Source organism: Cebus imitator, unplaced genomic scaffold (assembly GCF_001604975.1).
Source record: "Cebus imitator isolate Cc_AM_T3 unplaced genomic scaffold, Cebus_imitator-1.0 Scaffold27, whole genome shotgun sequence".
In the NCBI taxonomy this organism is placed as follows: Eukaryota; Metazoa; Chordata; class Mammalia; order Primates; family Cebidae; genus Cebus; species Cebus imitator.
In genome coordinates this window covers 14684293-14700952 of record NW_016107342.1, presented here as the reverse complement: position 1 = coordinate 14700952, position 16660 = coordinate 14684293, and the positions used below count along the sequence as shown (strand labels likewise).

The window sequence follows — 16660 nt, the reverse complement described above, 5'->3', positions numbered from 1 at the left end:
CAATGGGAGATCTGAGTGTTCAACTGATTTTCTCATATTTGCCTAGCCTATATTCATGCCTGGTGTGGTTTTTTTCATCAAATATGAGAGGCGAAAACTTACCTTTATAGATAGTGAATGTCTGGGGATATGAGGGAAAGCAGTTACTCTTAACATTAAATATTTCTAGTCCTTTTAATATATTAAAGCACATTAGTAGGAGAACTTCAGGTCTCCTGAGTATTCTCAAAGTCTTCCCAATCATGATTGGAAAAATATCCAAAATGTATATATTCTTAAATTCACCAAATGTGCCTGATTTAAATAAACATGAACTGTTAGAATTATATATGATATAATGATTTTGCTCTTCATTTGATTTCGATAATAACATTAATGGGTTTTCAGTTAAGGGAGGCCAGGGTATAATATACTTATTTTATTTTTTATGTTAATCAATATATTATTCTCACAGGAATATCTCTTCTATTTCATGTCCAAGCTTCATTTTTTCATACTTAAATTCACTGACTTAAAAAAGATTAACGTTAAATATAAATATAAAGCGGTCTTCACCATAAATGTTCTCCAAGACTAATATCATCATAAAATAAACTTCAGACTGTAATTATCACCCACAAGAAAAAGCTATAAAGAAACTACTAAATACATGTCTACTAATACGAATATCAAGATAAAATGCAATCCCAATTTGGTGAAGTTTAGTTGAAACAAGCAAAGTCTCTATTTTAAGGCTTAAGTAAAGCTATTTTTAAGTTGACTTCTTTTGTAATTAAAATAATCTTAATTAAATATTTGAATTATTAGTGTTAAAAGGATTGAATGTAATCTTAATTTTTACTAGATTCTCAGATTATGTTTTTAATCCAAATAGAATTCTTACTGATTTGATTTGCATAGTTTTTCTAAAATAGTACTATTTTGGAAACATGTCATGTGTTGACAATCTTTAGATGATAAATCAAAATTCCTAAGTAAGAATAAATTAAGAATGTAAACTTTTCATCAGAATGCTTAGTAGCATGATTCTTAACTGCCCAGATTATTTGTTTCCTTTAAAGGTCTACCTCACTGACAATTATGTTTCTACAAACTGATTTTTCTCCAAGAAGTATAGAAGAGATAGTTTTTTTCCTTTCACTACATCAGAAAAGAATCACAGGTAAAATGTCCCCATAAGCCAGACAATTTACAGGGATAACCACTAATGGTTTGCATTGCTTGTTCTTCATTAACATTTTTCTTTCTTTTTACATTGTTATTTATTTATTTATTTATTTATTTATTTTTGAGACAGAATTTCACTCTGTTACCCAGGTTGGAGTACACTGGCAGAATCTTGACTCATTGCAGCCTCTGCCTCCTGGGTTCAAGCAATTCTCATGCTTCGCCCTTCCAAGTAGCTGGGACTACAGGTGTGTACTACTATGCCCAGCTAATTTTTAATATTTTTTAGTAGAGACTGGGTTTAGCTATGTTGGCTAGGCTGGTCTCCAACTCCTAACCTCAAGTGATCCACCTGTCTCGGCCTCCCAAAGTGCTTGGATTTGGATCTGAGACATTATTCTGTATGGATCTGTGAAAGAATTTTTTTTTCTCTATCTTTTTATTTTTATTTTTTCCTTTTGGCCCTCCATTTATTCTTCCTAATGTCTAAGGTCCCATTTTAGTGAGGTTTTATATTGCTTTTCCTGCATTTTGTGACCGTCTCTACAGTGTATGGAATAATCATTCAATGTTACACTAAAAAAAAGAACTAATGTTTCAACATACATCCTATAATTAGATTCCCAGACCTCCACTCACCTGGCTGGCTGTGCAGTTGGATAAGCAAGTCCTGTTATCAGCTGCCAGATAGAAGTTGGTGGGACATGCACAAGTGTGGGTTTTTCCGGGGGCTAAAAGGCACAAGTGACTGCAACCACCATTATTTATCATGCAGAGATGTTTAAAGACTACAGAAAAGAAAGAAACAACAACAACAAAACAGAATAATCAAGACTAATAATATAATACGGGATTAGAGACAGGACATTTAAGCTTCATAATTTGTATTGGAATAAATCTTTGTAATGAAGAACTCATCAAGACTATAAATATAATTTTACTTTGTCACAAATACTACTCATTGTCCAATGACACTAATTTTACCATTCAATAATTTTAAAGGTACACTTCTATAAAACAAGGATTTTAGTAGGAAAAAAAAACCGTCTATCAGAAAAATAAATAAATACCAGAAGCATTTTGGATGAAGACGAACATATGTTCAGAAATACAAACATAAAATAAAACAATGAAAAAATGATCTACAACTACTAGTATAATGACTCTGCTTTATAGGCCAGATAGGTTTTTTTAAGGAAAATAATCAAACCTTTATGTCACAAGGCCAGATGAAATTCCTATTAAACATATGCTGAAGGAAACTTGATAGAATTGTCAATTTTAAAATGCTAGAGCTACTTAAACATAATTCCTCCTACTCAGCATTCCAGAAACTAAGGATCCTCTATTTTGTAAATAAATCATTTCAAGAATGCAGTCTTCACTTCTCTGACTAAATGTATTATTGTCATTTTAGTTTAATATGATTTTAACGAATTCATAATACTTTGTCCTATTATTGAGCTTCTAATCATATGCCTCAATAGCAATATTTGATATTGACTGAATTCTTCTATAAAGTGATGCTAAATCATCAAATCTGATGATCTTCGTCAAAAATAAAATTACATTTAACCTTTAAAGAATCAAAAATGGAATGTTACTGAAAGATGTTAATGCATTTATGGAAATCATGTAAAGAATAATTACCATCAGGTTGTCTATAAGAATGATACACCTGGATATCTGTGATGGCATGCCATGAGTTAATCAGTGAGAGTCTGTCTGCTCCCGATGTTTTATGGGCACGGCTGAGTGACTTGGTTTTCCCATCAGTCCAGTAGATGTAGTCTTCAAACAATGTTAGTGCAATCACCCCTGGAATATCTTGATTGGGGACTGTAATAGGAGATGGTAAGATTAATGTTCAATCTTGGAAGACTGCCAGTTAAAATATTCAATACTACATGGGCTGGCAGATACAACTGCTACAGAATTTTGTGTGAATAATTGCTGTGACAACCTGTCAGGCCAGCAAAGTTCTTTATTACCAGTTAAGGGAATGCAGGATTGGGCACAGGAACTAGCTTTGCTCAGACTTAGCTTGGCTCAACCATTGGAAAAAAAAAAAAAAAAAAAAAAGAATGTGATTCTTTCACCATTAAAGCCTGCTTGACCAAAACCAAATACCATTCACATTCACCATTTTAAAACTCATAATATATATATATATATATATATTTGTGTGTGTGTATACACATACATATTTACATATATACATATATATCTCCTTCTTGTTGTTCTTAACTTAAATACTTAAATCTAAAGGTCAATATCCTACTTTTTCACATTTAAAATGATTAAATTATAGATCCAGGAAGAAATCTGTCTAATACCTGGAAATAAAGTGGCTATGAAACTACTATAAACCATCTGAGCCACTGAGATTTTATGAGCACTTTTACTTGCAAGGTGAGCTGGGATGGGATAGAGGGAAGTAAGTGTGGCAGATAATAATGTATTATGAAAATTCAATTGTCATAAAATGGTTTAGTTGCAGATTAAAATTGTTTTATAATTATTCTTTCTGATGTTTAAATCCAAACAATAGAGTGAGCATCACAAATGTCAATTATTCATTTGCAAGTGTCCAGGGTCCTATCCAGCAAATAAGATATGGTAAGTCTGTTCAGTGGTTTGGGTTTAAATAATTTTAAACAGTGATAGGGTTTTCTTTGTGCTTCTACTTCCTCAAGATAATAAATGAAGAAGATGAAAATTCCCTAGTTTATATAAACATTCTATTTCTCTGAATTAATTTTCAGACATACCTTTAAAAACTCTGAGAAGATATTCATTAATGACAAAAGGTACTATATTTTCAGTAATATTACTTTTTTCTTAATTAGATTTTAATGACTGAAAATTAATATTTGGCATAATCCTCATTCAGTAGTCACTAAAATACCAACAAAATTTCAAATACAATTTACTCTTCATAGGGAGCTTTACAGCCTTATTTTTAAAATGCTGAGGTAAATTTATATTATCAACTAAAATAGATACTTTAAATCTTTTAATTTGCTATTTGTAATCTGATAGGCCAAATGTTAACAGATAATTCACTAAAACTAAGAGACATAGAAATAAAATTAGAAACCCCCAATAAATCATCTATTAAGTCATTGAGTACTATGATAATATGAAATCTAGCTAGAAATTCATCTCAGAACAGATACTATGCATATGAAGAATGTAAACATTTTTCAAAATCCAGATTTGTACACTTTAGCTGTTTTAAATTTTGGTGTAAAAATATAGATGTGCATTCAACTTAATTATCTATGTACTCTTGCAGACATGGATAGCATTACTAAAATACTAAGTGAAATTAGAAAGAATGAAAAGAAGGACATTTTACCATAACGAATTACATGTGAGCTATTTATACAAACTATTATCACCATTTTTCTTTAAGTATATAATTTCATACCAAAAAGATAAAATAAATGTGATAAAATGTTAGTAATTCATTAAATGTTGGTGATGGGTGATTATTATAAGAGCCTTTCACCTTATATGCAGGTTTCAAGGTTTTTAGAATAAAATAAAAATTTATGGAAAATGATGAAAGCCTCAGAAACATTTAATGTGAATCTCCTTAGATGTAAAGTTAATAGCTATATCATTAAATATGGGCTCAAAAAGTTAATCATCATTTTTCATGTTCTCAGCCCACAAGAGATTCAATTTACTTCTGTAAGAAAAATAAAGTTACTGTAACAATCTGCCAATTGGCACTTCAAAAGTAACAATTTTTAAAATTATTCAGCAGTAACTATAGGTGATATTTATTAAGCATTTGGGTACACTAGAATTAGGCCAGTGGGAGAGGCAATTTATATATTTTATTTTATTTAATACTCTCAAAAACTTTATTATGCAGTAGTAGTGATATGAATTGTCTCTGTGTCTCCACCTAAAGCTCATGTTGAATTGTAATCCCCAGTGTTTGAGAGGGCGGGGAACCTGGTGGGAGGTGATTGAATCATGGGGGCAGATTTCTCTCTTGCTATTCTCCTGCTAGTGAGTTCTCATGATATCTGGTTGTTTAAAAGTGTGTAGCACTTCCCCCTATATTGTCTCTTTCCTGCTGCCATGTGAAGACATGCTTGCTTCCTTCTTGCCCTTCTGACATGATTGTAAGTTTTCTCAGGCTTCCCCAGCCATGCCTCCTGTACAGCCTATGGAACTGTGGGTGAATTAAACCTTTTCTTCTTCATAAATTACCCAGTCTCAGTTCTTTGTGGCGGTGTAATAATGGACTAAAACAAGTAAAGTCCATTTTGTGAATGAGAAAAGTAAGTTGCAGAAAATTTAAGTAACTTGGCAAAAGAGGCTAGTAAATAAAAGTACTGGTATTTGAATCTCAGCTCTCTCCAGAGCGTGCTCTCTGGCCATGTGATGCCCTGAGAGCACTAGTGTGACAATGGTGAGTGTCATCTACCATGGGATGACACTCACCCGATGCCAGTGACATGCTCTTGGATTTTCCAGCCTCCGGAACCATCAGCCAACTAAATTTATTTTCTTTGTAAATAACCAAATCTGTAGTATTTTGTTATGGCAAAAAAAAAAAAAAAAAAAAAAACCAACAACAACAAAAAACAGACTAAGACAGGAGGTACATGGAGCTAATAAAATATAAACATAAATTTTGAAGGTTTGAGAGGGACATTTAACATACAAACTCCTAACTAATGCTGAGATATGGTTAAGTTCAGGGGAAAAGTAGTCAATGTTGCCTAAAATGATGATGGCTATCATTTTTAAGAAAAAAAATTATATGACCAGTTCTCTATATAAAACTGCATTTACTTAGTTAATAGACAAATGTGAAAATTAAACTCAAGAAGTCTTTCATTTATAGGTAGTCAGTAGACACACAAAAAAGAAAAAACAGAGCTGCTGTGTGTGAGCTGTAGTTTCACAGGTACTTATTATACATTTAAAGCCTATTTTTAAAGCGACTTACTATAGTTAAGTCTATTCTGTGTAACAGCATTATGTATTGCACTGTTTCCAGCATTCTCAACCACTAGGCTCTTAATTTTCATTTCATAGACTATATCTTTCAGAAGAAAAGAATTGGTATTTGACAAAAATAAGTAAATTGAGAAAATACTCATTTTTGGAATTTTTCCCTTTTAGTCGAGTTGGATGCTATCCTACAAAGGTTCAGCATAATTACGACAAACAGAAAAGGTGGCCATTGCTTGAACCCGGGAGGTGGGGGTTGCAGTGAGCCTAGATCGCACCACTGCACTCCAGCTTGAGTGACAGAGCAAGATTCTGTTTGTGTTTGTGTGTGTGTGTTTGTGTGTGTGTGTGTGTGTTTTAAGACAAAAGATAAAAGAAAAGGTGGCCATCCAGAAGATGCTTTTGGCTTAACTGTTGCCTCATAGCTAGATATATTCTATTTCAATACTCTTGATTATTCATTTTTTTTAGATAGCATTTATCATGCTCAGCAAGCATATTTCTGGGTAATATCATTCTAATTTTGTTTTTCTGATATCCAGTTTAAATACTTAAGAAACGAATGCCCTAGTTACACAGTTCTCAGCTTTTGTTGAGTTAAAATCTTTTATGGGAGGATACAGCATTAGAATATTGTTAGCTTTGATGTGGCTCTCTGTACTGAGTTTAGTACTCAATAGACAGTTCATTAGTAATACCATTTCCATTCTCTATCTTTTATTATTTTCCATTCTCTATCTTCTCAAATTTAGGAATCTAAATGCTATTTTAAAATATTACTTTATGCCCAGGAATCATGGTAATTTATTATTTAAAAATGACTCTAGGCCTGGCACAGTGGCTCACGCTTATAATCCCAGCACTTTGGGAGGCCAAGGCGAGCGAGTCATCTGAAGTCAGGAGTTCAAGACCAGCCTGCCTAACATGGAGAAACCTCATCCCCCATCTCTACTAAAAATACCAAAATAGCCAGATGTGGTGGTAGGCATCTGTAATTCCAACTACTTGGGAGGCTGAGGCAGGAGAATTGCTTGAACCTGGAAGACAGAGGTTGCAGCAGTGAGCCGGGATCCTGCCATTGCACTGCAGCCTGGGCAACAGAGCGACACTCCATATCAAAAAAACAAAAACAACAACAAACAAACAAACAATCAAAAAAAACGGCTATAAAGTCTTTACTAATATTTTTAGAAGTAAAAAATGAGGTATATAATGCAATCACCAAATTCTGTTATTATTTTTATGAAGGAATCAAGATTACAGAGTAACTTGAGCTTAGAATTGATTTATTTGAGTTACAAGGAGTTTATATATTGATTAGAAAGAAATAGCTAAACAATCAGTGCTCCATTAAGGTCAACTTGTCCCTCACTCTATGACAATGTTTGGAAAGGTAGTCCCGTAAAGCTGGAAAGTTTATAAACATATCAAATCAAACATTAAATCCTACTTTTTCTTTTAAATATATTTTAAGACACTCATTTTTTAAAAGAATTCTTGGTGCCATTATCCCAAGTAAAGGCTCATATACCCTTACACCTGGGATATTGCAAAAATTATTCTAAATTGTCACCTTATTTTTAATCCCTTTAAATCTCTTTTATATCAGTCAGAATTGCTGCAGAAAATAGAAAACATATATTTAAATGATAATTATAGAGGGTTTAATAAAGAATTATTTATAGAGATAGACCTGCTAAGGTACAAATGATGCATTGCTTTTTACTAGGTCTGTTACCAGAAGCTAGTGAAAATTGCATCTGAGAGGAATAAAACCATCCAACAAGTGCAGAGGCCTTTAGTAGATAGGCTCAGACAATGCTAAATCATTATAGTTGAGCATAGATGGAAAGAGGGTGAATAAATATTCTAACTTCTTTTTCTGTCCACTATCTAACGTCCTTGCAATGCAATTCATGGAGGAAATCCAACTTGAGGTGGGAAGGTGAAAGAGCTTTGGTGGGGTAGTCCACATAAGTCAGCTTTCTAGCATAGGAGGAGGGCAAAGAGGCAAATCCAGGATAATTAGAACACCCACTAATTAATATTTCTCATACTTTTTCATCTAACATATCTCTTCCCAGATCAAAAACCATCCATTGTACCCATTTCCTCGTTAATATGGTGCAAACTATCTAGCTTGACTAAAACAGCATCTGTCTTCAGAAGAGAGAACCAGAGGATCAATGATCCTCTCTTTTGAGAGACCCTGACACTAATAATTTCCCCTGATGTTTTTCTAGAAGAATAAGAGCACAACGAGAGGTATAGAGAAGATAGGGCATGACTTGAAGTAACACAGTGTGAAAAGCACAAAGAAAGTAATGAGAAAGAAAAACAATTAGCACTGAAAAAATAGGGTGAGATTAAACAAAGTCTATGGAAAACTGTAGTCTGGTAAACAGATGACAAAATTAGATGGTGGTAGAAAGTGATTTAATGTGACACAGAAAGTAGAAGATTCATGACAGTGGCCAGTGGGAGGGTGGGTGGATAATGGCTTCTAGTTGATGAAGAGTGACAAGAGTCGGTGGGTGGGAAAATGGCCAGGGTAGGCTAATCTCCAGAGAAGATTGTTGAGCCAGAGCTTTAGTTAAAGACACCTGGGAAAAAAAGATCATGCTTTACATAACCTTACAGCCAAAGACAATTGTTCTTTGCTAATAATTATGTATGGCTCCTTCAGTGTTACTGTGCAAACGATTTTAAAAAAAAAAAACTTATTTCCTAAAACCTACCACCAGCACCTAAGATGTGTTTTGTTTCATTTTTTTCTCTATGAACATTTTGCCTGCTTACTCTTTAATGCAATCCTACTTGATAGTAACAAACAGTATCACAAAATTTAAGAAAATAAGGTCCAAAATCAATTTTTCACGACACACAAAAACATTAAGAAATGACAGGAACATCAAGGATGGCCAACATTTCCAACTATTATGATAGAATATTGAAAGTTTATTTTTCCAATATGAAATATCACAGTCCTTCAGTGAGACCTTGTTGGGATGAAAAGTAGTTTTTTCTTTTAGTATATGTCATAGTACAGGCAGATCAGAGCTGATACTGTTAGCATGTCTATTACACACTAACCTTTGAATACTGATACTGGTCAACTGTCCAACATAAACTTGTGTCCCTCTTTAGTGTAGTAGTTGATACTGGAACACTTAAATGAGTGTATATCTTACATCAAAGCATAGAAATTAATACTGTATTTAGAGATAGTTTTCAGATTTAAGCCATTATTAAGAGGCTGAAGACCTCCATGGCCCATTCTTTTCTAGTATTTCTTGCCTCATATTGTCTACATTCTCATTTCAAATAATATGTACTCTCTATATAGATTAGGAATATCAGATTTACTGCCACTTAATTCCTTCCTTTCTCTTACCTGTTTTTAAATTATTTATAATAGAAAGTCAAATATAGCCATTTCAATATTTACCATCTAAAGAGTATTTCTGTTAATGAATGTAAAATTTTATGAAGTAGACTGTGTAAACTGTAGTACACTTGTTTTGAAAACAAGACTGACTCAAAATATATTTGTAGGATGATGACAATTCTCTCTAATCTGAGAAGTAAACAAAGCAACATTGCTTTATGCACTTGGTAAAGTATATTCCTGTTGCTTTGAAATTTTCTGGGCCCTTCTGTTGGCAATAAAGCCTTAACAGTACACAGAAATGTGATATTCAGTCTGAGCCTGACCGTAAGTACTTAATATAAGAGTTATTATATTCAACACACACATACATAAGGAATTTCTTTGTCAGAGAGTCCTAATAAAAACTGAATTCTTTGAAAAGCATTTGCCTCTGGGACAGATATCAATTACATGGGTTTAGGACCTGGTCTTCTCATATTCCTGCAATTATAAACATATTTCTAACATAAAAATGTAGAATAGTGTAATATGTTACAAGCATTTTCTTTTTCTTGTCTTTCTTTTTTTTTTTTTTTTTTTTTTTGGGACAGAGTTTTGCTCTTGTTGCCCAGGCTGGAGTACAATGGTATGATCTCAGCTCACTGCAACCTCCACCTCCCTGGTTCAAGCCATTCTCCTGTCTCAGTCTCCTGAGTAGTTGGGTTTACAGGCATGTGCTATTACATGCCCAGCTAATTTTGTATTTTTAGTAGAGACAGGGTTTCTCCATGTTGGTCAGGCTGGTCTCAAACCCCCAACCTCAGGTGATTAGCCTGCCTCAATCTCCCAAAATGCTGGGATTACAGGCATGAGCCATCACACCCAGCCAAGCATTTTCAAATTTGTTTGTATTAGATCATTCGTGCATTTCTATAAATACCTGAGACTGGGTAATTTATAAAAAGGCTCAATTGGCTCATGTTTCTTCAGGCTTTACAAGAAGCATGGTGCTGGCATCATTTGTTAGGCCTCTAGGGAAGCCTCAAGAAGCTGATAATCATGACAGAGGGAGAATGAGGACCAGACACATCACATGGCAAAACAGGAGCAAGAAGCAGGTGCAGAGGTGCAGCACACCTTTAAATGACCACTATCATGATGACAGCACAAGCCATAAGAGATCTGCCGCCATGACCTACTACCTCTGAACAGGCCCCAATGCCAGCATTGGGGGTTGTAATTCATCAAGAGATTTGGGTAGGAACAAATATCCAAACTATATCAGTGTTCTGGGCAGTTCCAGCAAAAAGTAAGAGTAAATGAGAGAATTGATAGAACAGTCCACCTCTGTCCTAGTTTCAACCTCAGCCAAATTCCTGTTAAGGAATTTAGAAAATCACTGAATAAATAGAAGCCCTATTCTATGAATAAGAATGCTGTGCAACAGTCTGGTAAAGCAACATGCCTAAATTAGGAAGTAACTGGACCTGAAGTAAACCTACTCTTCCCTAGTGTATATATTCTTGTTGCATACTCCACCACTTTGTATTTGGAATAGATGAGGTTGTTGAAAATGACTGAAAACTCAAAAGAGGGTAATACTTAAAATGTCCCTATTTTTGAAAGCATGGGGAACATATGACATTTGCAAAAACGCCTTAAACATATATGCAAATTAATGTAATATATTCAAGGGACAAAACTATAAGACATGATTGACACTGAAATTCTAAGACATTTTAGAAATGGCAGTTAATTTCAATTTATTTTACTGGTTTAGAAACATTTCTATAGTAACTGAATTGTATTTTGCTCCCTTCCATTAACTTTTATTGTATTGTAAACAGCAGCACATCAACACCGCTGGTATAAAATAGCCTGTGAAATCTACTGTTTGTAATGAGCTGTGAATGATAGAAATTGTTTTTTCAAAAGTACTAAAATGCAACATCTTACCAAGACACTTTAGAATATTATCAAATAGTGAAGGTGGGGAAAGGGGAAGTATTCTTATAATTTGTTTTCTTTTTTTTTTTTTTTTTTTTGCTATGGTCAATATCTAAATTTTCTAAAAATCCAAATGTAAGAGCTATTGAGTTTCAGAGTATATGAACACAAAATATTCTATTTGTCTTTTTCGGTGTTTTTATTTTTGTCTTCAGGTCAAACGTCGTAAACATATTTCATGCCATTTCACCAATAACATGCTGAGATCTGAATTCCTTTTTCCAAAATTAATTAGACTAGCACTCCAAAGGTTATGATTTAGATTTTTAAATCCAAACACAAAACTGCCCCCTCACAACACAAACTGGATTCCCACAGCAATAAACAAACAAACGAGTTATACTACAATACTTTAATATGAGGCTCTGTAGGTCTAGGAGTATAGAAACAGTTATCCTTTAAATGATGAGCTGTAATGAACATAATTGCAAGAAATTCTAAACAATTTTGCTCACAAAATATAAAAGAGTTCAGTGGTAAACTATAGTTCAGAATCATAACCAACCATTGCTCTTCAGAGAAAATTAGCAGTTAGAGTATAATTTTTTCCAGTATGCTGGGTAAAATATGTACATAATCAACTGATTTAACACAAGGTTGAATCATTTTTTAATACACAGAAGAGTATTCTGAAAAAAACAATTTATTGGAATAAATAAAAACCAAAGATCAAACATACCTTTTTCTTAGTTCACTCTTGTTATTACCATTCGCATAGTATTTTCAGCCTTTTCTTTTCCAAAATACTACCTACCTGCCTAAGATCTGAAGTTCAATGGCATAAGCAACCAAAACTGAAAAGAACCCAATCTGAATTTATTTACTTTGATATAAGCAGTCAAAAATAAATTTCAGTCAAAATAAAATTTTCGAATATTTAATTTTCTTTTCATCAAAATAAAATCTCTAAGCTAAGGTATATATGCAATGTTATTTCTAAAATTTTTCTCAGGAGATTTTTAAGCTTATGTTTAATAGACAACCCATTCTGAGAAGGCTGTAATTTTTGCAATGCAAAAGATTTTATTGATTTTCAAATCAATAAAAGAGATGTGTAATTTATAATATTTAAATATTTTCTTATATGCAAGGAAGGTAGTTACTTTAACATAGCAAATTCTAACATGCAAATAATCCCACTAAATCTTGGTGCTATGGCCTTAATGTTGGTGTCTCCCCAAAATTCATATCTTGGTACATAGTATCTTACATAATAATATTAGTCCAGACTCGGTGGCTCATGCCTGTAATCCCGGCACTTAGAGAGGCCAAGGCAGGTGGATCATTTGAGGTCAGGAGTTCAAACCCAGCCTGGCCAACATGGTGAAACCCCATCTCTACCAAAAAAAAAAAAAAATGAGCTGGGTGTGGTGGTGGGCACCTGTAATCCCAGCTACTTGAGAACCTGAGGTAGAAAAATCGCTTGAACCCAGAAGGCAGAGGTTGTAGTGAGCTGAAATGGAGCCACTCTACTCCAGGCTGGGCGACAGAGGGAGACTCCATCTCAAATATATATATATATATATAGATAGATAGATAGATATAAAGGTGTGGGCTTTTACCTATATAAATATAGGTATAAAGGTGGAGGCTTTATACCTAAATATATATAGGTATAAAGGTGGTGGCTTTGAGAAGTGATTGTCTGAGTGAAACTAGTGACTTTATATAAATGGCCCCAGGTAACTGCCCTCCTTTTCTGCCATGTGAGGATACCTCAAGAAGCTATCTGTGACGCTGATCCAGCCTTCACCAGATACCAACTCTTCTAGTGCCTTAGTCTTGGACTTCCCTGCCTCCAGAACTACGAGTAATACGTTTCTGCTGTGTCTAAATGACCTAGCTTCAGGTATTTTGTTGTAGTAAACTGAACAGACTAAGAGAGAAATTGTACTGAGAAATGAGGTTGTCATCATAACAAATACTAAAGATGTGAAGTAGCTTGGGAAATGGGTAATGGGTAGAGGCCAGAAGAGTTCTGAGGTACATTATACCTCAAAAGAAGAGGAAAGTTATAGAGGAAGCCTTAATGTTCTTAGAGATTGCCAACATGGTTGTGATCAGAACGTCGGGAGAAATACATACCATAAAGGCCGAGGTCTCAAATGGGAATGAGGAACATTTTTTTTTTTTAATTATCCTTGTTAAAAAAAAAAAATGACATAGAAATTGGTTGAATTGTATTTGCGTCCTAGTTTTTTGTGGAAAGCAGAACTAAAAGCAATAAAATATGGTATCTGCCAGAAGAAATCACTAAGTAAAGTGTTAAAGGAGATGCTTGGCTTTGCTTTACTGCTTCTAGTAAAAAGCAAGAAGAGGGAAAGGGATTAAAGATGGGATTTATAATCAAAATGAAAGCAGAAAAAGATTTGGGAAATTATCAGCCTAGCCATCTTGTAAAGAATGAACAAGCATTTGAGAGAGAATACCAAGGGTGTGGCCAAGGGATCTTTTGATAAAGAGATTAATATAGATGGGTGGAAGTCAGGTGCTATTTATTGAGATAATGAAAGAATGACCTCAAAAGCATTTTGGAGACCTTTAACCTACCCCATCCATCCCAGGTTTGAATGTCAGAGCCTTGGGAGGAGAACACTTTCAAGGCTCTTCTCCCTTCCTTCCAGTGCAGTGCTCTTTAGCCAGCCCAGCTGTGGTGCAAGAATGCCAAGATGCAACTCAGGATGCCTCTTTGGAAGTCTTGGTGATGTTCACATACTGCAACTTCCAGGAGGGTGCAGAGTGCACATGCAGCAACGGCCTGGTTGCCTTGATCTAAATTTTTTAAAATGCCACAGAGAGCCTTGGGGTTGAGGTAGAAAACTCCCACAGGGGTGGGGCCACAGTAGAGAGCTCCTATTATTAGGGCAAGGCATAATGGAGCCATTTGGGTGGGCCACTGCAGTGTCCCTTACAGGGCAATGCCAAGCAGAGCTGTGGAGGTGGATTCACCCAGAAACCCCAGACTGCTAGAGCTACCAGCTTGCAACTTCAGCCTGGGAGATCCACAGGCGTGAGATTCCAACCCACAAGAGGTGGAAAATGGGTTACGCCCAGCAAAATTATGGAGGCAGGACACACTGAACTTTCAGGGCCCAAACCCACACCAGTGTTTCCAGAAGGCAGAATTTAGAGGATTTTATTCAAGAATATTAAGGCTTTCTCTACAGCTTTCCTCTTCTTCTTAGCTTTCACCAGATTTGCTCTTAAGTCTCCTTTGGTTTCAAAGCTAGAGCTTTGGGGACACAACCCCCACACCGGTGTGTCCAGAAGGCAGGATTTAGAGGTTAAAAAAAAAAAAAAGATTATCCTGGAATCTTAATATTTAATATTTTCCTTGTCGATTTTGGTGTTTGGTCAGTTTCTATTACCTCTTTCTTCTTTCTTATTTCTCTCTTTTTGGAATGGAAGTGTTTATCCTATGCCTAGTGCACCACTGTATTTTGGAAGCAGAAAACATGTTTGGTTTTACAGGTTCACAGCAGGAGAACAATAAATCACATCTTAAGTTTCACTCATTTTTGATTTAGATAAGATATAGATAAGACTCTAGACTTTTGAATTGGTGCTAGAACAAATTAAGAATTTGGGGGCTATTAAAACAAAAAAAAATGCATTTTGCACATGAGAAGGACATGAATTCTGGGGGCCCAGGGACACAATGCTATGATTTGAATGTTGGCATCACTCCAAAAGTCATATATTGGAACTTAATATCCAGTGTGTTAGTACTAGGAGGTGGGGCTTTGGGAAATGATTAAGCCATAAGGACTCTATCCTGGTCAATTGGAATGGTGTCCTTATAAAAGAAACTCAAAGGAGCTCCCTAGCCCCTTCTTCCATGTGAGGCTACAGCAACAAGGCACCATCTATAAAGCAGAGAGTGAGACCTTACTAGACACTGAGTCTACTGACACCTTGATTGATCATGGACTTCCCAGCCTCCAGAGCTGTAAGGAATAAATTTATGTTGTTATAAATTATCCATCCAATAGTTATAGTATTCCAGACAAACTGACGCTGTGCATTTTTAAGCAATGTCATTGCTCTTTTTATTTTGAAAAAGATACAAAAAATATTTGGATTTACTGAGATACATACTTTCTTTTATAGTAATTATATTCTAGTGCTTTGTATTTTGTGTGTGTTTTCCTCATATATTATGAAATTTATCTGTCCAATATTTAAATCAATCTGAAAAGGTTTAGGTATGGACACAGCTTGATTTGTGTAAGTGTACACTTATGCTATAATGATTAATATTAGAGGCTCTAACAAGCAGGCTTCAATATTCAATTTCTGTTCAAAAACAAAGGTGCTGCTACATGAAAAGTGGAAAGAAAGCAGGTGCAAATATTAGGTAGATCTGGGTTCAAATTTTGATTCTCCTGATTGTTAGCTCTGTGGCTGGACAGATTAATCTCTTTGAACATGTTTGTTTGTTTGTTTTCTGGCAATTGGCTTTAATAGCGCTTATTACATATATAGGTTGGTAGAATAAATTACAAGAGCACATATTGCATCAAGCACAGTCCCTTGAAATCAGTAGGCTTCTAATAAAAAAATTGATTCATAAGAGGATGGCCCCAGTTCTTGGAATCCCATTAGCAGGCTAAGAAAACGTCTGTTGAATGCCAAAATAAATAATATATGTAAAACATACAGTACAAGGTAATCCTCAAGAGTCTAGGTTTTCTCCTCCATCATTAATGTGATTAGTTCACAAGTGTTCAACTTTAAAATATGTTAATAACCTTTATGATAAGACTCTGGATGGAGATTGTTTTGGCAATTTGATATTTTCATCAAAGTTGAATGAGAAAGCAATTGATTATTACAGATTTCCAAACTCCCTCTGTTAGGCTTAAATTAAGGAAGACACACTTCAGATTAAAACGTGGAGAAGTGGCAAAGATTCTGAAAATTTTAATTGATCCATATAACTGAAGGCTTAAAATTTTAGTTCTGGACTTCTCTTTCATGTCACAGTTTTCAACACCCTTGTTTCTACAAATGAGGCAACTGAAGTCCAGGGAATTTAGCTACACTGTTCAGGGTGAATAAGCTAGTTAGCAGTATACCCCATCCCAACCAGACCCAGATCCTTGAGGCTACAAGAATTCTTTTAAGATCTTAAAG

The 16660-nt window shown here is 34.7% G+C and overlaps 1 protein-coding gene across 3 annotated transcripts in view; it reads right to left on the bottom strand.

Annotated features, from left to right (window-relative positions):
• Positions 1 to 16660, bottom strand: part of LRP1B (LDL receptor related protein 1B) — a 1911091-nt gene that overhangs the window by 224083 nt on the left and 1670348 nt on the right. For all 3 annotated transcript variants that reach the window (XM_017523186.2, XM_037736613.1, XM_037736614.1), the window contains exons 61-62: positions 2818 to 3006; positions 1807 to 1955 (exon numbers count right to left, since the gene is read on the bottom strand). In XM_017523186.2, coding sequence (XP_017378675.1) covers positions 1807 to 1955; positions 2818 to 3006 — 338 coding nt within the window. The remainder of the gene's footprint in view (positions 1 to 1806; positions 1956 to 2817; positions 3007 to 16660) is intronic.